At 38.6% G+C, this 14,750-nt stretch overlaps 1 protein-coding gene across 13 annotated transcripts in view; it reads right to left on the bottom strand.

Annotated features, from left to right (window-relative positions):
• The window catches only part of LOC127508736 (stonustoxin subunit alpha-like), a 553,058-nt gene extending 541,700 nt beyond the window's left edge, over window positions 1–11,358 (bottom strand). For 8 of the 13 annotated variants that reach the window (XR_007928897.1, XM_051887041.1, XM_051887047.1 and 5 more), the window contains exons 1-3: window positions 11,190–11,358; window positions 3,469–3,581; window positions 3,217–3,334 (exon numbers count right to left, since the gene is read on the bottom strand). Coding sequence is in view for 10 of the 13 variants with exons in the window: in XM_051887041.1 (XP_051743001.1) it covers window positions 3,217–3,334; window positions 3,469–3,558 (208 nt within the window). In the remaining 3 variants the exon portion in view is untranslated. Of the gene's footprint in view, window positions 1–3,216; window positions 3,335–3,468; window positions 3,582–10,251; window positions 10,353–11,189 lie in introns of those variants that run through there. The other 5 variants (XM_051887043.1, XM_051887045.1, XM_051887044.1 and 2 more) reach the window with 5 other exon arrangements.
• Between the last annotated feature and the right edge of the window lie 3,392 nt (window positions 11,359–14,750).

The following is a 14,750-nucleotide window of genomic DNA, read 5'->3' as shown; positions in this document are numbered from 1 at the left end:
AAAGAAACAGTAATAATTACATGCATATTATGAATAGAAAGTATAGCCCTACATTAGCTTAATCATCAGCCAATTTTATTATTAATATTTGACAAGTTAATTGTATATGTCACGTATGTTTTGGTTTTGTGTTCATGTTTATGTTTTCATGTCTTTTATTTTGTAGTTTGAATCATGTTGCTTGTTTGTGCCATGCTTCCCTTGCTCCTCTTGTTCTCCCTTAGTCTATGTGTTGTTTGAAATGGTTCTTTTGTCTGCCTTCAAGTAGGGAAACAGCACATTCTACATCAAAGTTTGACTGAAACGACATGATCGGAGCTGTTTTCTTGGTTGTGTTTGCTGTTTACCATTTAGATGCACATTTTGTACACCTGCCCATGTTAACAATCTTTAAAGACTATCAAGTTTATGTAATAAGTAATGCTTACCTTATGTAGCTTTGGAGCAGCAGCTGTGATGCTGTACAAGTGCTTCCAGAGTCATCGAAGAACACCCAGCCATGATCAGAGGCGGTCAGCGCTGTGCGTGTTTTGTAACTTGCAAATTGTAAAATTAGGATGAGAAAAGTGAGACTCGGAAAAAACACGAACGACCCCAGCAATCAGAAGCAGAGCGGGTGAAGTTAACTTTGTCTCTAACCATATTTATCTGAAGGCAATGTATTAATGAACTTAACCGATCTACACACTGAACAAGAAAGAACAAGAAAACATACATAAGAGAAATACAAGAAACAATGATATAATTCCAAATCTAATCGATGACTCTGAACTGAGCTAGATGGAGCTTCTAGCTGTGGGGGAAAATCTCTCTCCCATGTGAGTCGAGGGCCCCCACTGCAGCTTTCAAAAAGGTAAATGGACAGCTCAGAGTATATTTCACCAAAATATTCCTCCCTTATACATATTATCATTTAAATGGGGGAGAAAGATATCCACAAATTAAATAACTAAATAAAAATAAATAAACCTAGGTAACAGAAACATTCACATTACCATATACTTCTCAAAATGAACATTGAATTTGAGGTTTGCTTAGCTCACCAGAAATTTTAAATTAATCCAAATTAAAAGTTCTTCTGGAGGGGATAGAGGCCATCTTCTGAAAAATTGCAGTCTCTCCTTAATGTTCTTCTCTCGCACTTCTTTCGCTCCCTGTTGTCTCAGTCCCCTACCATTTCCTTGGCGTTACGGAATAGCTGGGCTATCCGCTAGGCTCTCCCTTGGCGTGATTACACTGATGGACAGTCCCCTGTCCTTTATGTCTGCGGTCGCCTTCTCTGCCGACCGGTACAATCGCGTCCCGTCATTATAAAAGAATCATAGTTCAGTAGGGAATGGGGTCAGAAACCAGATCTGTTTCTGTTTTAATACTCGCATAGCTTCAGAGTATTCCCTATGTTTCTGTAGAATTGCTGGAGGGTAATCTTGGTCAAAGTTTATTGGTCTCTCATTCAAAAACACCTTCTTTCCTCAGTCTTTGCACAGAATATCTTCTTTAATTTTGTAACGGTGGAATTTGATTATTGACCGTGGATTATCTTCCGGTTTCGGGCGAGCGCGGGGGATCCCTCTGCTCCTTCAGGAACATTGTAGAGCCTTATGTTCTCCTGTCTAGATCTCTCTTCTTGGTCAAGTAATTTGTTTTCTTGTTGATTCATGACTTTTATCATCTTGCTCATCACCTGTTCCACGTTTTTATTCTACTTTTACAATTAGCGTTTCCACCTCTGCCAATTTTTGATTAACACCGGTGGGTTCGGAGATAATCTTGTTTAGTTGCTGTTTTGTGTCTTTGCGAAAGTCCCTTATCTCCTCCAGAACTTTTGTTAAACTTGCCGCATCACTCGGTTGAAGGCTAGTGTTAGCTTCGCTGAACAGAATCAAAAATTTTTTATATCTGATAATTTAACGGGCGAATAAGTGGTTTTCCTGGAGGAGCTGCTGTTTAAGCTGCCATTCAGATTGATGACGCCACCAGAATCCCCCTATAAAAACCTTTTATACAGACCCGGATTACAGAGCTCTCATTAGCCAGCTGTACATGTATCTGCGTTATTCAGAGAAACCTCACAGCTGAAGCTGTAACGCAGATTTTCTTATTAACTGTACAAGATGGAATGTATTTAAGATTAAATTAAATTATATTATTTAATAATTGTATTATATAATTGTATATATAGATTATATAATACAAATAATGCAACACATATTAATTAAATAATTCCAGTCGTGTTAGGGTGAAATATAACTTCTTAAGACTAGAACTAACAAGGCAGTCATTTTGACCGCCGTTTTTTAAATTTTGCAATGTAATAACTTTGTTTAAATAAAACCCATTTAGCTATAGTACCCTGACTTTTCTTAAATGTGTGCATATTTCATTCTAATGCTGTTATTTTATTAAAATGACAAAACACAGGAGAGTTCTGAGTGTTTCTACGGCCATAATGGTCAAATTGACTGTACACACATTACAGACATTGTATCACTCAGTGTTTGCCACTTTTTCCCGCATTTGAAGATGTGTTACTGTTGCCTAGCAACTTTTTTCTAGTTGTTTTTATATGCTATTGCAAGAAAGAAATTGACTGCCATAGATGTTTTAGCCTTGATGATTCTGAGACTGATGGAGGAGCAGGTTCAGATAGTGATGTCTCTTGACAGTTCATCTGAAAGTGAAAGCGAAGTGAAAGCGATTCTGACCCATACTCAGAATTTGTGGTCTGCATTTAACCCATCCAAGTGCACACACCGTGAACACACACCCGGAGCAGTGGGCGGCGCCCAGGGTGCAGTTGGGGGTACAGTGCTGAGAACCTTGCTCAAGGTTCTCATCTCAGTCGTGGTATTGAGGGTGGAGAGAGCGCTGGACATTCACTCCCCTCACTGACAATCCCTGCTGGACCTGAGACTCGAACCCGTAACCTTTGGGTTACAAGTCCGACTCTCTATCCATTAGGCCACGACTGCCCCAGACACTGACTCTGATTCTGAGAGCCCAATCTCCTGGCACTGCATATAACAGTGATTTCATGATTTCATTTTGCATGCTCTTTATACACAGAAATGACTTGTGGTTCTTACTGTATGTGCATGCAATCCTTGTGTGATCCAAGCTCCAGAGCGATGTAAAGTTCCTTCTAATGATTTTTAATCTGTCCCCGTGATATTGTTGATGGCACATTTACATTTTGTAACAACATTTCAATCTTACCTGGATTGTTTGTGTTTCCTTGGTCCGCTAAGAAATGAAGTCCTTCAGTGTCTTCATTTAAAATCTGAAGCTCATCAGGTTTGGGTTGTGACACTTCCTGTTTTTGAAAGAATGGTATCTATAAATAAATAAATAAATAAATGAAATGTATTTATTTATTTAAGTAATAAAAAAATTCTACAAAGACTTTTTAATCCTTAATGAAATATATCTGGTTACATTTCTGCATTTTGTCTGAGGGAGTTCGCTTACCTGTGCATTCACCACAGCCAGGGTTGCCAACCATAGATATGCACAGTAGATGCAGCTCGGCTGCTTCAGGTACATCAAAAGTGCCGACATCTTGGAATCGTCAACAAGGAGACCTGTTTGAATGTCAATGTGAAGGAGATGCCTGTCACAACCTGTCACCATTTGAGTTCTCGTATGACATGGTGATCTCATATGGCTTAACCGTCAGCCACCCACAGACTGTTCACGTTGCCATATCTGACCACTACTGTGTCTTTTTTGAGATTTCAGTATGTACCAAAAGTGAGTGATAAGGGAACTGTCAATAAGATGGAGCTCATGTCATCTCTTCCTCCTCAGACACTTTTGTTGAGAATTTTAGTCTCAGCCACTCTGAATGTATTAACTTTGTTGCTCCTTTAAAAACAAAGACTGTCTCTTGGACAATTAAAGCCCCATGGAGAAATAGTACATCCATCGTAAAATTAAGAAGATACTCCAGGAGAGCAGAAAGGGAATGGAAGCACACAAAGCTAACAGTTCACCATTGTATCTATAAGACTGATCTGAAAATGTTAAATAATGCAATGAGGTCTGAAAGAAAAGCTTATTTTTCAAGTTTAATTGACCACAACAAAGACAACCCTAGATTGTTATTCTCCACTTGTAACTTATAGTGTGTTATAAATGATCCACACAACACAGGTTACCATTCATGATTGTATTTAAACACAAAGCAGAACAGAATAGTGCAGCATATATTCTCCCCAGAAATGCAAGGCTCAGTAAAACCTCAAACATGGATCTTAAAGAAACATACACCCATACCATTACATCTTACCCCTCAGCAGAAAAAAAGCTCAGCTGTAAATGACAGGGCAGAAAATCGAACACAACTTCCATACATGGTCGGATGTTTAGATACAAAAGCTGACAAGTACATGCATTTGCAAAAACATCATGCTGGAAACACACGTCACCGGATGATTTATGGTATTAACATAGATCTTGATGTTCTCAAAGATTCCTTCAAAGAAAAGCAAATATAAAAATAAGCGAAATACACTGATTGGAAAAAATTATACCACTTGAACCTACAACACAGCATTGTTGTACCTTTTTCAAACATGTACAGAGAAAAACAGCATCATAATTTTACCATGAACCCAAACTGAAAGCAACAGTTCAACATTTAAATCTATTGTTATCACTCCTGCCCTCTTTCAGTGTTACTACCAATCTCATCTTTTGGTATGGAACTCATTTGTCCACTGAGTAGTCGACCAGTCTGTTGTCACTATAGGGTGTATCCTAGGCCTTAAATTGTAGTGACACATATCAACACTGTCTGTCAATTCCTGAACATTCTGACCAACATTCAAAGCATCAGTCCCACTTTGCTCAGGAACTTGTGTGGCTTGTGATTCAGCCATCTGCCAAGTGTGAAAGGACTGTAAATTTTCCATCTGCACTACACCCAAGTCTTGACCATTATCAACCCTGCCCAGCCTATAATATACTTCACATAACTGTTGTGTGACTCAATAAAGGCCTCCATATTGCGGAGCCAACTTAGCCGCAAAGTTTTGCTACTGCATCAGACCCGAGGTGTCTCCAGGGGCATTTGCAACTGGTCATCGATGCAGATCATAGTGTCACTTCTGTTTTTCATGGCTGGCCTCCAGGGCCAATTGGAGCTGCTGTATCTGCTGCTTGTCCCTCAGGTCAAGTTATGGTTGGGTAGGCAGGTCTAGGCCAGCTAAAGTTGGCCCTTCGAATATGTCATTATGATTGCCCACCTCCAGACCCACAACATCGTCTGCATCGTCCTTCACAGTTGGCCACCAATATTTCCAACCTTACTGCAGACAATGAAGCACCCATGTCAAAAGTGGCCATGATTTCTACAGACCTATGTGCCTCTACATCAGTTACAACTCTAGGACTCCCACGGTGGCCCAAGGCAGCATGCAGCATGCACTTGATGTGCACGTAGCAGTAGGTCACCCACCTTGGCGAGCAATGCCACATTTTACCAGGGCAATGCTTACAGATTTCAATTTGCTCTGATTCAAGCGGAGGAGCCCTAAGCTTCCTGAATTTACACAACATACAGTATGTGCCATAAACGTCAGCAGAGGTTCATCCACTGATTGAAATTGATCAAAAATGCCCCTCCAAATTCTTTCCTGATTGTCCTAGGGCAGGAAAACCTTGCAAAACAAATTTGTAAATTGATCCCACGTAACAATATGTGGCCAAAGCACCCAAAACCAGTGAGCAGGCTGCCCGGGCAAAAAAAAAAAAAAATGTTGAATCACATTAAGTATTTGCGTATCTGTCAGACCCATCTGTTCTCTGTAACCATTCACCACACCCAACCACTCCTCAGGGCTGGTCCTGCCATGGCCGTGGGAACACAGGTGGCTCGAATCTGGAATGACCAAGAAGGGAAGTCAACACCCTAGAAGTGCTACTCAGAATGGTAGTATTAGAAAGAAGCAAACCTCAACCTGGTACATGAGCTCCAGGAGAGGACGCTGGTTGAACATTTCCATAAGAAAACCCCACTTGGGGCTCTGCATCAAAACCTGGAGAGTTCTGGGCATGGGCATTCACCACAGTACCTCCTGGAGGGAGCATCGGTCACTGCTTTTTGCCATAATCTTAAATTACTGTCTTTCAGTAACAAGAATTAACTTGACTTAACACAATTAAATTAACACTGTTAAATTAACACTGAGTTGTTTTCTGGGCCGTGGAGGTGTTCTGACATGCCCTGACATTTGTGCTTGTTACTTGTAACATTTTCATGGCTAAAGTCTGATTACACTGTATTCAGCACAAACTCTGCTACAATAATAAGAGGGCAGCATGTATGTAAAAGTTAGTAGTTTTGAGAAAATTACACTGATGCATGGTTTGTGGAAAAGTCAATGAAATAAGGCCATAAAACCCATACTGTATATTTGTTCATAAGACTTTTGAAAATGACTGAATCACATAGCCTAGACTTTTTGTTTCAAAACGATGTGAAAATCATCCAGGGGGTATTCCAGCAAGGTTAACTTACCGTCACATATACCCTGAACTCTCGGTTGATTAACCCAAACCTTGCTTACTCGAGGTATGCTGGTTCCAAAAACGTGTCCGGGAGTAAGTTCAGCCAAGCCAGAGTATGTTCCCGGTTAACACACAACACATTCTCAACAGAGATGAATCAATGATTCACCATGGGAACAGATGCTAAGAAAACGCGCGCCATACTACTTCCTTTGTTTAATGGCGATTTACATAACCTACTTAGTGCACATTGCCATCTATTTGTTTAATGCTAATTATTTAATAAGATATCACATATGTATTTTATTATAGAAATTATAGCAGAGAAAACTTGTTATAAAAAGGAAAAAAAGCAGATCCATGTGCGAGATAATACATATATTAGTATATTAGAATTGAATAAACATTTAAACATTACTGCTTTATAATAGTGCTTTATAATATATACAGTATTTCACAGAAGTGAGTACACCCCTCACATTTTTGTAAATAATTTATTATATCTTTTCATGTGACAACACTGAAGAAATGAAACTTTGCTACAATGTAAAGTAGTGAGTGTACAGCTTGTATAACAGTTTAAATTTTCTGTCCCCTCAAAATAACTCAACACACAGCCATTAATGTCTAAACCGGACATCATCTTGGTCTCATCAGACCACAGGACATGGTTCCAGTAATCCATGTCCTTAGTCTGCTTGTCTTCAGCAAACTGTTTGCGGGCTTTCTTGTGCATCATCTTTAGAAGAGGCTTCCTTCTGGGACGACAGCCATGCAGACCAATTTGATGCAGTGTGCGGCGTATGGTCTGAGCACTGACAGGCTGACCCCCCACCCCTTCAACCTCTGCAGCAATGCTGGCAGCACTCATACGTCTATTTCCCAAACACAACCTCTGGATATGACGCTGAGCACGTGCACTCAACTTCTTTGGTCGACCATGGCGAGGCCTGTTCTGAGTGGAACCTCTCCTGTTAAACCGCTGTATGGTCTTGGCCACCGTGCTGCAGCTCAGTTTCAGGGTCTTGGCAATCTTCTTATAGCCTATGCCATCTTTATGTAGAGCAACAATTCTTTTTTTCAGATCCTCAGAGAGTTCTTTGCCATGAGGTGCCATGTTGAACTTCCAGTGACCAGTATGAGAGAGTGAGAGCGATAACACCAAATTTAACACACCTGCTCCCCATTCACACCTGAGACCTTGTAACACTAACGAGTCACATGACACCGGGGAGAGAAAATGGCCAATTGGGCCCAATTTGGACATTTTCACTTAGGGGTGTACTCACTTTTGTGGCCAGCGGTTTAGACATTAATGGCTGTGTGTTTAGTTATTTTGAGGGGACAGCAAATTTACACTGTTACACAAGCTGTACACTCACTACTTTACATTGTAACAAAGTGACTTTTCTTCTGTTGTCACATGAAAAGATATAATATTTACAAAAATGTGAGGGGTGTACTCACTTCTGTGAGATACTGTGTGTGTGTGTGTGTGTGTGTGTATATATATATATATATATATATAGTATAATATAATATTGTATATATACATTAATATAACTATATTAATTATATAACATGCATTTGAATACCTCTTAAGCAAACTAACCCTGGAACATGAGCTGCTCCAGAGCAGGTTATATTCAGAGAGTAAGTTGCTATGGCTACTTACATACCCTGAAAGTTACATCTGTTTTTGGAAAGTTGAGGTTATCCACTTACTCTTAAACATAACAGGTATGTCACATAACCTGTTTTCTGGAATACCACTCTGCCCAAAACAACATTTAGATTTTAGATTTGTAAGACATATTCAATATTAAGACAGTAAGACAATATTCGTGTATGATCATGAATATTGATGTTTTTCACACCTGGGAAGACAAAGACCCTCACCTAATGGCCCTATCGGGTGGAAGGTTCTAGAAGAAATAGTGTGAGGAGATTAAAAGAATGTTTTTTTTTAGTCTTTGTGTTTTATTTATTTATCATCATTGTATTTATTGAATTTTTTAAAAATTTTATTTAAAGAATTATTTATTTTATAAAGGTATTTATGAAAGTAAATAAAAAATGATCTGGAAAAATCGATTTAAGAAGGCAAACATTGTCCCTTAATGGAAAAGGTGTAACTGCAGTCTAAGTGGAAAAGAGAGGGTACACAGAAGATGTTAAATCCTTCAGGGGGTACGACACTCTAGAAAGTTTGAGAACCACTGAAAAGGGAGAAGTGTAGAATTACAAGTGCTACTGCTAAGAGTGCAATGTCAATACAGCCTGTTACCTTGATTCACATTTTTCATAAGCTTAAATGAATTGGTCTAAAGACTACATATAAAATAGCTATCAAAATTAATGTTGGTAACTTTGACTAAAAGTAATGACTAAGACCTGACAAAAATGCGATGACTTTTTGTCGACTAAAACTAGACTAAAATATGAAAGACAAAAATGACTAAAATGTGACTATGACTAAAGAGCATTTTTGTCTGAAGATAAAGACTAAGACTGAATTAAAAATGGCTGCCAAAATTAACACTGGTTCCTACAGCAAGGAGGTTTTCCACAAATTTTTAAAACTTTAATTGTTAGGCCCCTGCTGAAGAAAAGTAATCTTGATTCCTCTGTGCTCAGTAACTACAGATCAATCTCTAATCTACCATTTCTTGGTAAAATAATTGAAACAATTGTATCCATCCAGCTCAATAACTGTCTCAATGCCAATACACTTAATAAGACATTTCAGTCCGGCTTCCGGGCAAACCACAGCGCTGATTAGGGGTTTAAACCATCTGCAAGTTATTCAGGACTCTTGGCGATCTGAGTGAAGCTTTTGACACTATTGATCATGAGATTCTACTCGACCAACTTTAGACCTGGGATCCTACTTAACCCCTTTTCCCTCGCCCCCCATTTTTGGCAAGTGGGGCATAAATGCCATACCCAAAATAAAAAGACTGCTGCTCATAAGTCATTCTGGATAGACACAGTAACCAACATATATTTAGAAAGCCAACACTATGAATTTTATGAAACATTTAAGATGTAAGATCCCATGCAGTCTATTGTCTCTGTCTGGTGTGACACAATGCATGTTTCTATTGTTCTCACTCGACAAACCTTTCACACCTTGAATCTTCATTATTAATTTATCATTATTCTTTTGTTTTTAATCAGAGGCTATTAGCCTTTATTCTGCATTATGGCTTTCATCCAAATATACATTTATCCACCTATTATAAATAGTGTTAATGCAAAACAAAACAAAAAAAAAATTCTTACTAGGGGTGCAACAGTACACAGAAGTCATGGTTTGGTACGTACCTCGGTTTTGCAGTCATGTTCGGTACATATTCGGTACAATAGGAAAAATGGTGACACTTTAGGGTCCAATTCTCACTATTAACTAACTATTAACTATGACTTTTGCCTTCGTCTTCTTGCTGTTAAAGCTGACATTCATGAGGAAATTTATCATTTCATCAATGTGTATGCACTGAATGTAGGGTTTGAAAGATTCATGTTTTTTGGTGTTTTAAGTAATGTTTTAAAAATGCTTTAATGATGGGAATGTCTTATTCAATCCACATTTAACTGTCGATCAAATTACTGAAGAACCCCATATTAATTTTCATGCCACGATCTAAATGTAATGCTATAATCAACACTCTTTACAATTTGTTAACCTTAAGAGTCGTAATAGTAAAAAGTTTTTTGAGAGGAGTTCCAATACTTAGCTATTTCATATGCAAAGATGTCAGCCAATCACAGCGGTGGGCGTTTACACTGAAGTCTCACAGCAGACACGCCCCTTCAAACAGAGCGCTCAAATCTGAGAGCTAAAATCAGGGTAGGAAAAATGCCTTTTATTTCTAAATTGTGGCAATTATTGATGTAAAACTCATACTAACATGATAAGTGCACCCCAGGAAACATAAAACAGACCCCTTTAAACACCCTGACAAAAGGCAATATACATGGGTCACGGTGAATAATAATAGAGTTACTGCTGCTCGTTTTGACAGAATTTATGTATCTTGAGCCCCTGCCCCTTTGATCATGACAGTGAAAGTGCCCTTTGCGGTCGCATCGCTGTGCCCCGCTTTCACATTTCAGCTCTATTAAACACTTACAAAGGGTTCAGAATGCAGCTGCACGAATGCTAACTCGCTCTAAAACTAGAAATCACATTACTCCAACACTCGGATCCCTTCACTGGCTGCCTGTATCTTTCAGAATTGAATTCAAGATCCTCTTTTTAGTTTTTAAACGTCTTCATGGAACTGCCCCAATGTACCTTTCTAGTTTATTGAATAAAATTACTCCAGCAAGATCACTCTGAACATCAAATAGTAATTTGTTGGTTGTGCCAAAAACACTGCTAAAACTGGAGAGTCAGTCTTTAGGTACTTCGGTCCTAATCTATGGAACTCTCTTCCTGACAACCTAGGAGCCATCGACTCTCTGTGCACTTTCATAAAGCATCTCAAACACATTTGTTCACTAGGGCCTTTCCTTGATTTATTTTATTGTTGTACTTTATTATTTTCGGTTATGTGTATTTGTTTTCTGTGTATTTCTCTTCTGTAAAGCACTTTGTAAACACAGTTTTAAAATATACTATAAAAAAAGCTTTCCTTACTACCTGTTCATATTGTTTTAAAATCTCATCTTACCTGAAAGTGTCTGTTCTTGGTATGGTAAGAGATGAAGTCTGAAGCTGATCAGAGATCTGTAGTAATGTTCGTATTCCTAATGTCCCATGAAAAAGTGTATTCTAAGAAAGGTTCTTCTTTTGCTCATTCCCTTACAGGGTGTGCGAGGGGCCGGAGGTTGGAGGGGAGGTGCCTGAGTCCCTGTCTCTTTCACAATGAAATGTTTCCTGGTAGTATACAATAATTTTGTGTGAGGTACAGAGAAGAATGTATTAAATATGTTAATTTCTGAAAATTGTATCCACACTTCATGAACTCTTGTGGTTTTTCTGACTTACAGTGACCACAACGTACATGCATCTCAGTGTGCACTTCTGCTGCAGGAGACTTCCCCAACAGCCAAAGCAGCTTTACATTACTTATTTATTACTGATCCAAATAATTAGTAGCTCATTCTGAAGGATTTGGTAATACTTGAATTACTAGTTACTAGTGGGTTACCATGACTTTCACTTTAGAATTAATTAATTGTTCTGATACAGCCTTCTTCAGCACTTTGGAGAAATCTGGAAAAATACTAATACTAATACTAATCTTTAGAATATGTAGTTTAATTCATTATTAATTCTCATGATTACTGATTGATCAACTTCCTGTATTTCAAATAAATTAACATTCATCCTCTATATTCTCAGACAGATTGGCATCTTCATTGTATTACATTTAATGAATTTATCTACAACACTTCCAATGTTAAACATAAGTTTATCACAACATTCATTCACTTGTGTCATGAACTGCTCTGAAACGCACAGGTTGAGGATCCTAATGCAGAAATTGATTAAAGGTTAATCCAAAGATGTAATCTAAACAGACGAAAGGTCAAGAGCACGGGCTAAACATTGCAAACGATGACAGAGTCCAAGGCAGAAGCAAACAGAGAAAACCAAACAACAAGCAGAGAATCGAAAACCAGGAGAATGCTCAGAATTGCAGAGCAGCATTTACAAAACTTTGAATAAACCAGGCTTATACAGGCAGAGTTCACAAGTTGATGAGACACAGGTGGATGTAATCAGGCATAATGAGTCCAGGCAATTGTTTGTGGGAAAAGTAGTCCATGGTGAGATAACCAAAACGGAAAGAGTGCCCTCTGGTGGAAATCAAGGGCACTCCAGCTGGTGGATGTAACAGCTTGATTATGTTGTAAAAAGGTGCGTTCACTCCATATCGTAATTACTGTAACTATGAGATTCTGGCTTGTAAAAAGCATTCATACGGAGCCCCGGACATGACATGCAAGAAAACAAATTCGTTCCCTCGATTTACTAAATCGTGCGCACGATTGCGCATGATTTATAAATCGAGGGAACGAAAAAGTAAATCGTGCGCACAGTTTAGCCTACTATTTTTTTCCTGCATGTCATGTCCAGGGCTCCGTACATTCACATCCTTGTAGAGCTCGTAATTACAGCTTGTAAGCTGGGAGTTTTCTGAATGCTCCCAGGTGTACCACATGGCCGCTGTACCACCTGACCGCTGTAGATTCATTTAGGCGTTGATAGTGGTGCCATAGAAACACATAATTCCCAGTCCAAGGACGTGAACAGCTCCGAATATAATGTCAAGATTCCGGTAAATACGAGGTGGTGTGAATGCAGCAAAATTCCTGCCATTAATTCCTTCTCAAATTCAGTCAGGTCCTTAAGAGGATTCTCATTATTACCTTATTACTAAAATATTAAATTCCATATGTGGAGAAAGTGAAATATTTATCCACATTCTATTTAAACATTTTCAGATAATGAGATCTCTGTAGTGGGTTGGCAAAAATTAATGTGCTTAAAATGCATGTGTATATGTGTAGAGAAAAAAAGACACTCCTTCATTTTGTGTGGTATTTGTGCCTTAAAACATTAATTTTTCTGATATAAATTGGTGTAAAATCATCATCTTCATTTTCATTCATAAGTTCATTATGTGTGGAAAAGAATGCTTTGTTGCTGTTATGCTTGCCGCCTGTAGAGGGCGCTTAACGCTATTGTTTCAAGCTAATGCACCGGGCGAGTCAGAATCAATTAAATAGGGGTGTTCGATTCCAGGTTTTATGGAGTCGACTCCGACTCCCACTGTAGGAGTCGATGGAATCGACTCCTCGACTCTATTTACTATACATCAAAACAGGGTCATAAATAAGCAAAATGGCAGTCCTTACATACTTAATTAATTCATTTTTCCCCGGCACGAAGCCTTAAAATCCCCTAAAACAAAACGCGTTTAGCGTGACTGTCCAAATCAGTCCAATTTAGCGATGACTTGATGAGTAGCTAACTGCTGAAACCTAATTTTACAGAGAGGAAAGTCACGAAAAACGAGGTTGAATATTATGTCAGAATTAAATTAACGAGAAAGAAGATTTTTGATTAATCTCATTATAATGGTCGCGTGATGGCGCTAATGCACATGATCATTGTCTTAAAAAGTGCTTGGACATGAGAGTTAAAGATACTTTAATACAATACATACAAAAATGCGTACAACAATGTACACTTATTGATGTGTTTATTGAAGATCTGAGGTTTTTTTTTTAAAATTTATGTTAATGATTAATGTTAATGATTATGAACGGTTAACCATGGACAATCAAATCTATTTATAAGCTACCATCAATACTAAAGCTGGCACGGAGGTACGTATAATTACAAACTAAAGTCAATTTGACTGTTATCTATTTCTAAAGTAAGCTACATGTAGGATAATGTATGTGACAAAGTTTCTGCAACAGCTCTCTGACGCGATTCGTCAGTGTCCGAATTCCTCGCTTCATTTCATTCACTCCTTGCTTCTAGTGCACTCAAGTGCCATGCACTAAATAGGAGAATCAGTAAACAAGTGAGCGATTTCGGACACAGCAACAGAGTCGACACCGAGAGTCGATTCCTGTGCTGGAGTCGATCCCGAATCTGGGGCTAAAGTTAAAAATGTTAATGTTGTTAATACATGGAAAGGAAAGAAAATATTCTGAATCAATTAAATATTGCCGAAGACTGCAGCCAGTACTCCTGTCTTACAGCGTCTCTTTTTATTATTCTACAGTGCTGGCCAGAGTCGTACATTTAACTTACCCACTCAGGCTTCCCAGACTTGAGTCGGGTAACATCTTTGTAGATTAAGTGAATCCTTAATGTATATTAATACACCACCACCTCTACCTTTGACTCTATCTTTTCTGAAACATGAATATTGCCTCAAGTTACACATGTAACCGTGGTTCCCTGAGAAGGGGAACGAGACACTGCATCCAAAGACACTTTGGGGAATACTTCCGGCATGACTATGTCTGAAGTACGTATAACAACTAAGCAGCAACCTCCCCCAGTCTCTCGTGAAGCCAATACGGAAGTAACTTAAACTGCAATTCATCGACTGGCTGCTAGGGACAGGCTGCAAAAGAGAGCAGAATCTCATTGAGTCCCATGTTAAAATGACCAACTTTACAGCAGAAAAAAACATGTTTACAGCTGGTACAAATTGTGGTTTTGGTCTATATAGCTAATTTTGCCCTTCATGACAACTCTGAGG

Source organism: Ctenopharyngodon idella, chromosome 3 (genome assembly GCF_019924925.1).
Source record: "Ctenopharyngodon idella isolate HZGC_01 chromosome 3, HZGC01, whole genome shotgun sequence".
In the NCBI taxonomy this organism is placed as follows: domain Eukaryota; kingdom Metazoa; phylum Chordata; class Actinopteri; order Cypriniformes; family Xenocyprididae; genus Ctenopharyngodon; species Ctenopharyngodon idella.
Note: the sequence above shows the minus strand (reverse complement) of the source record. Positions and strands in the feature narration are given on the sequence as shown.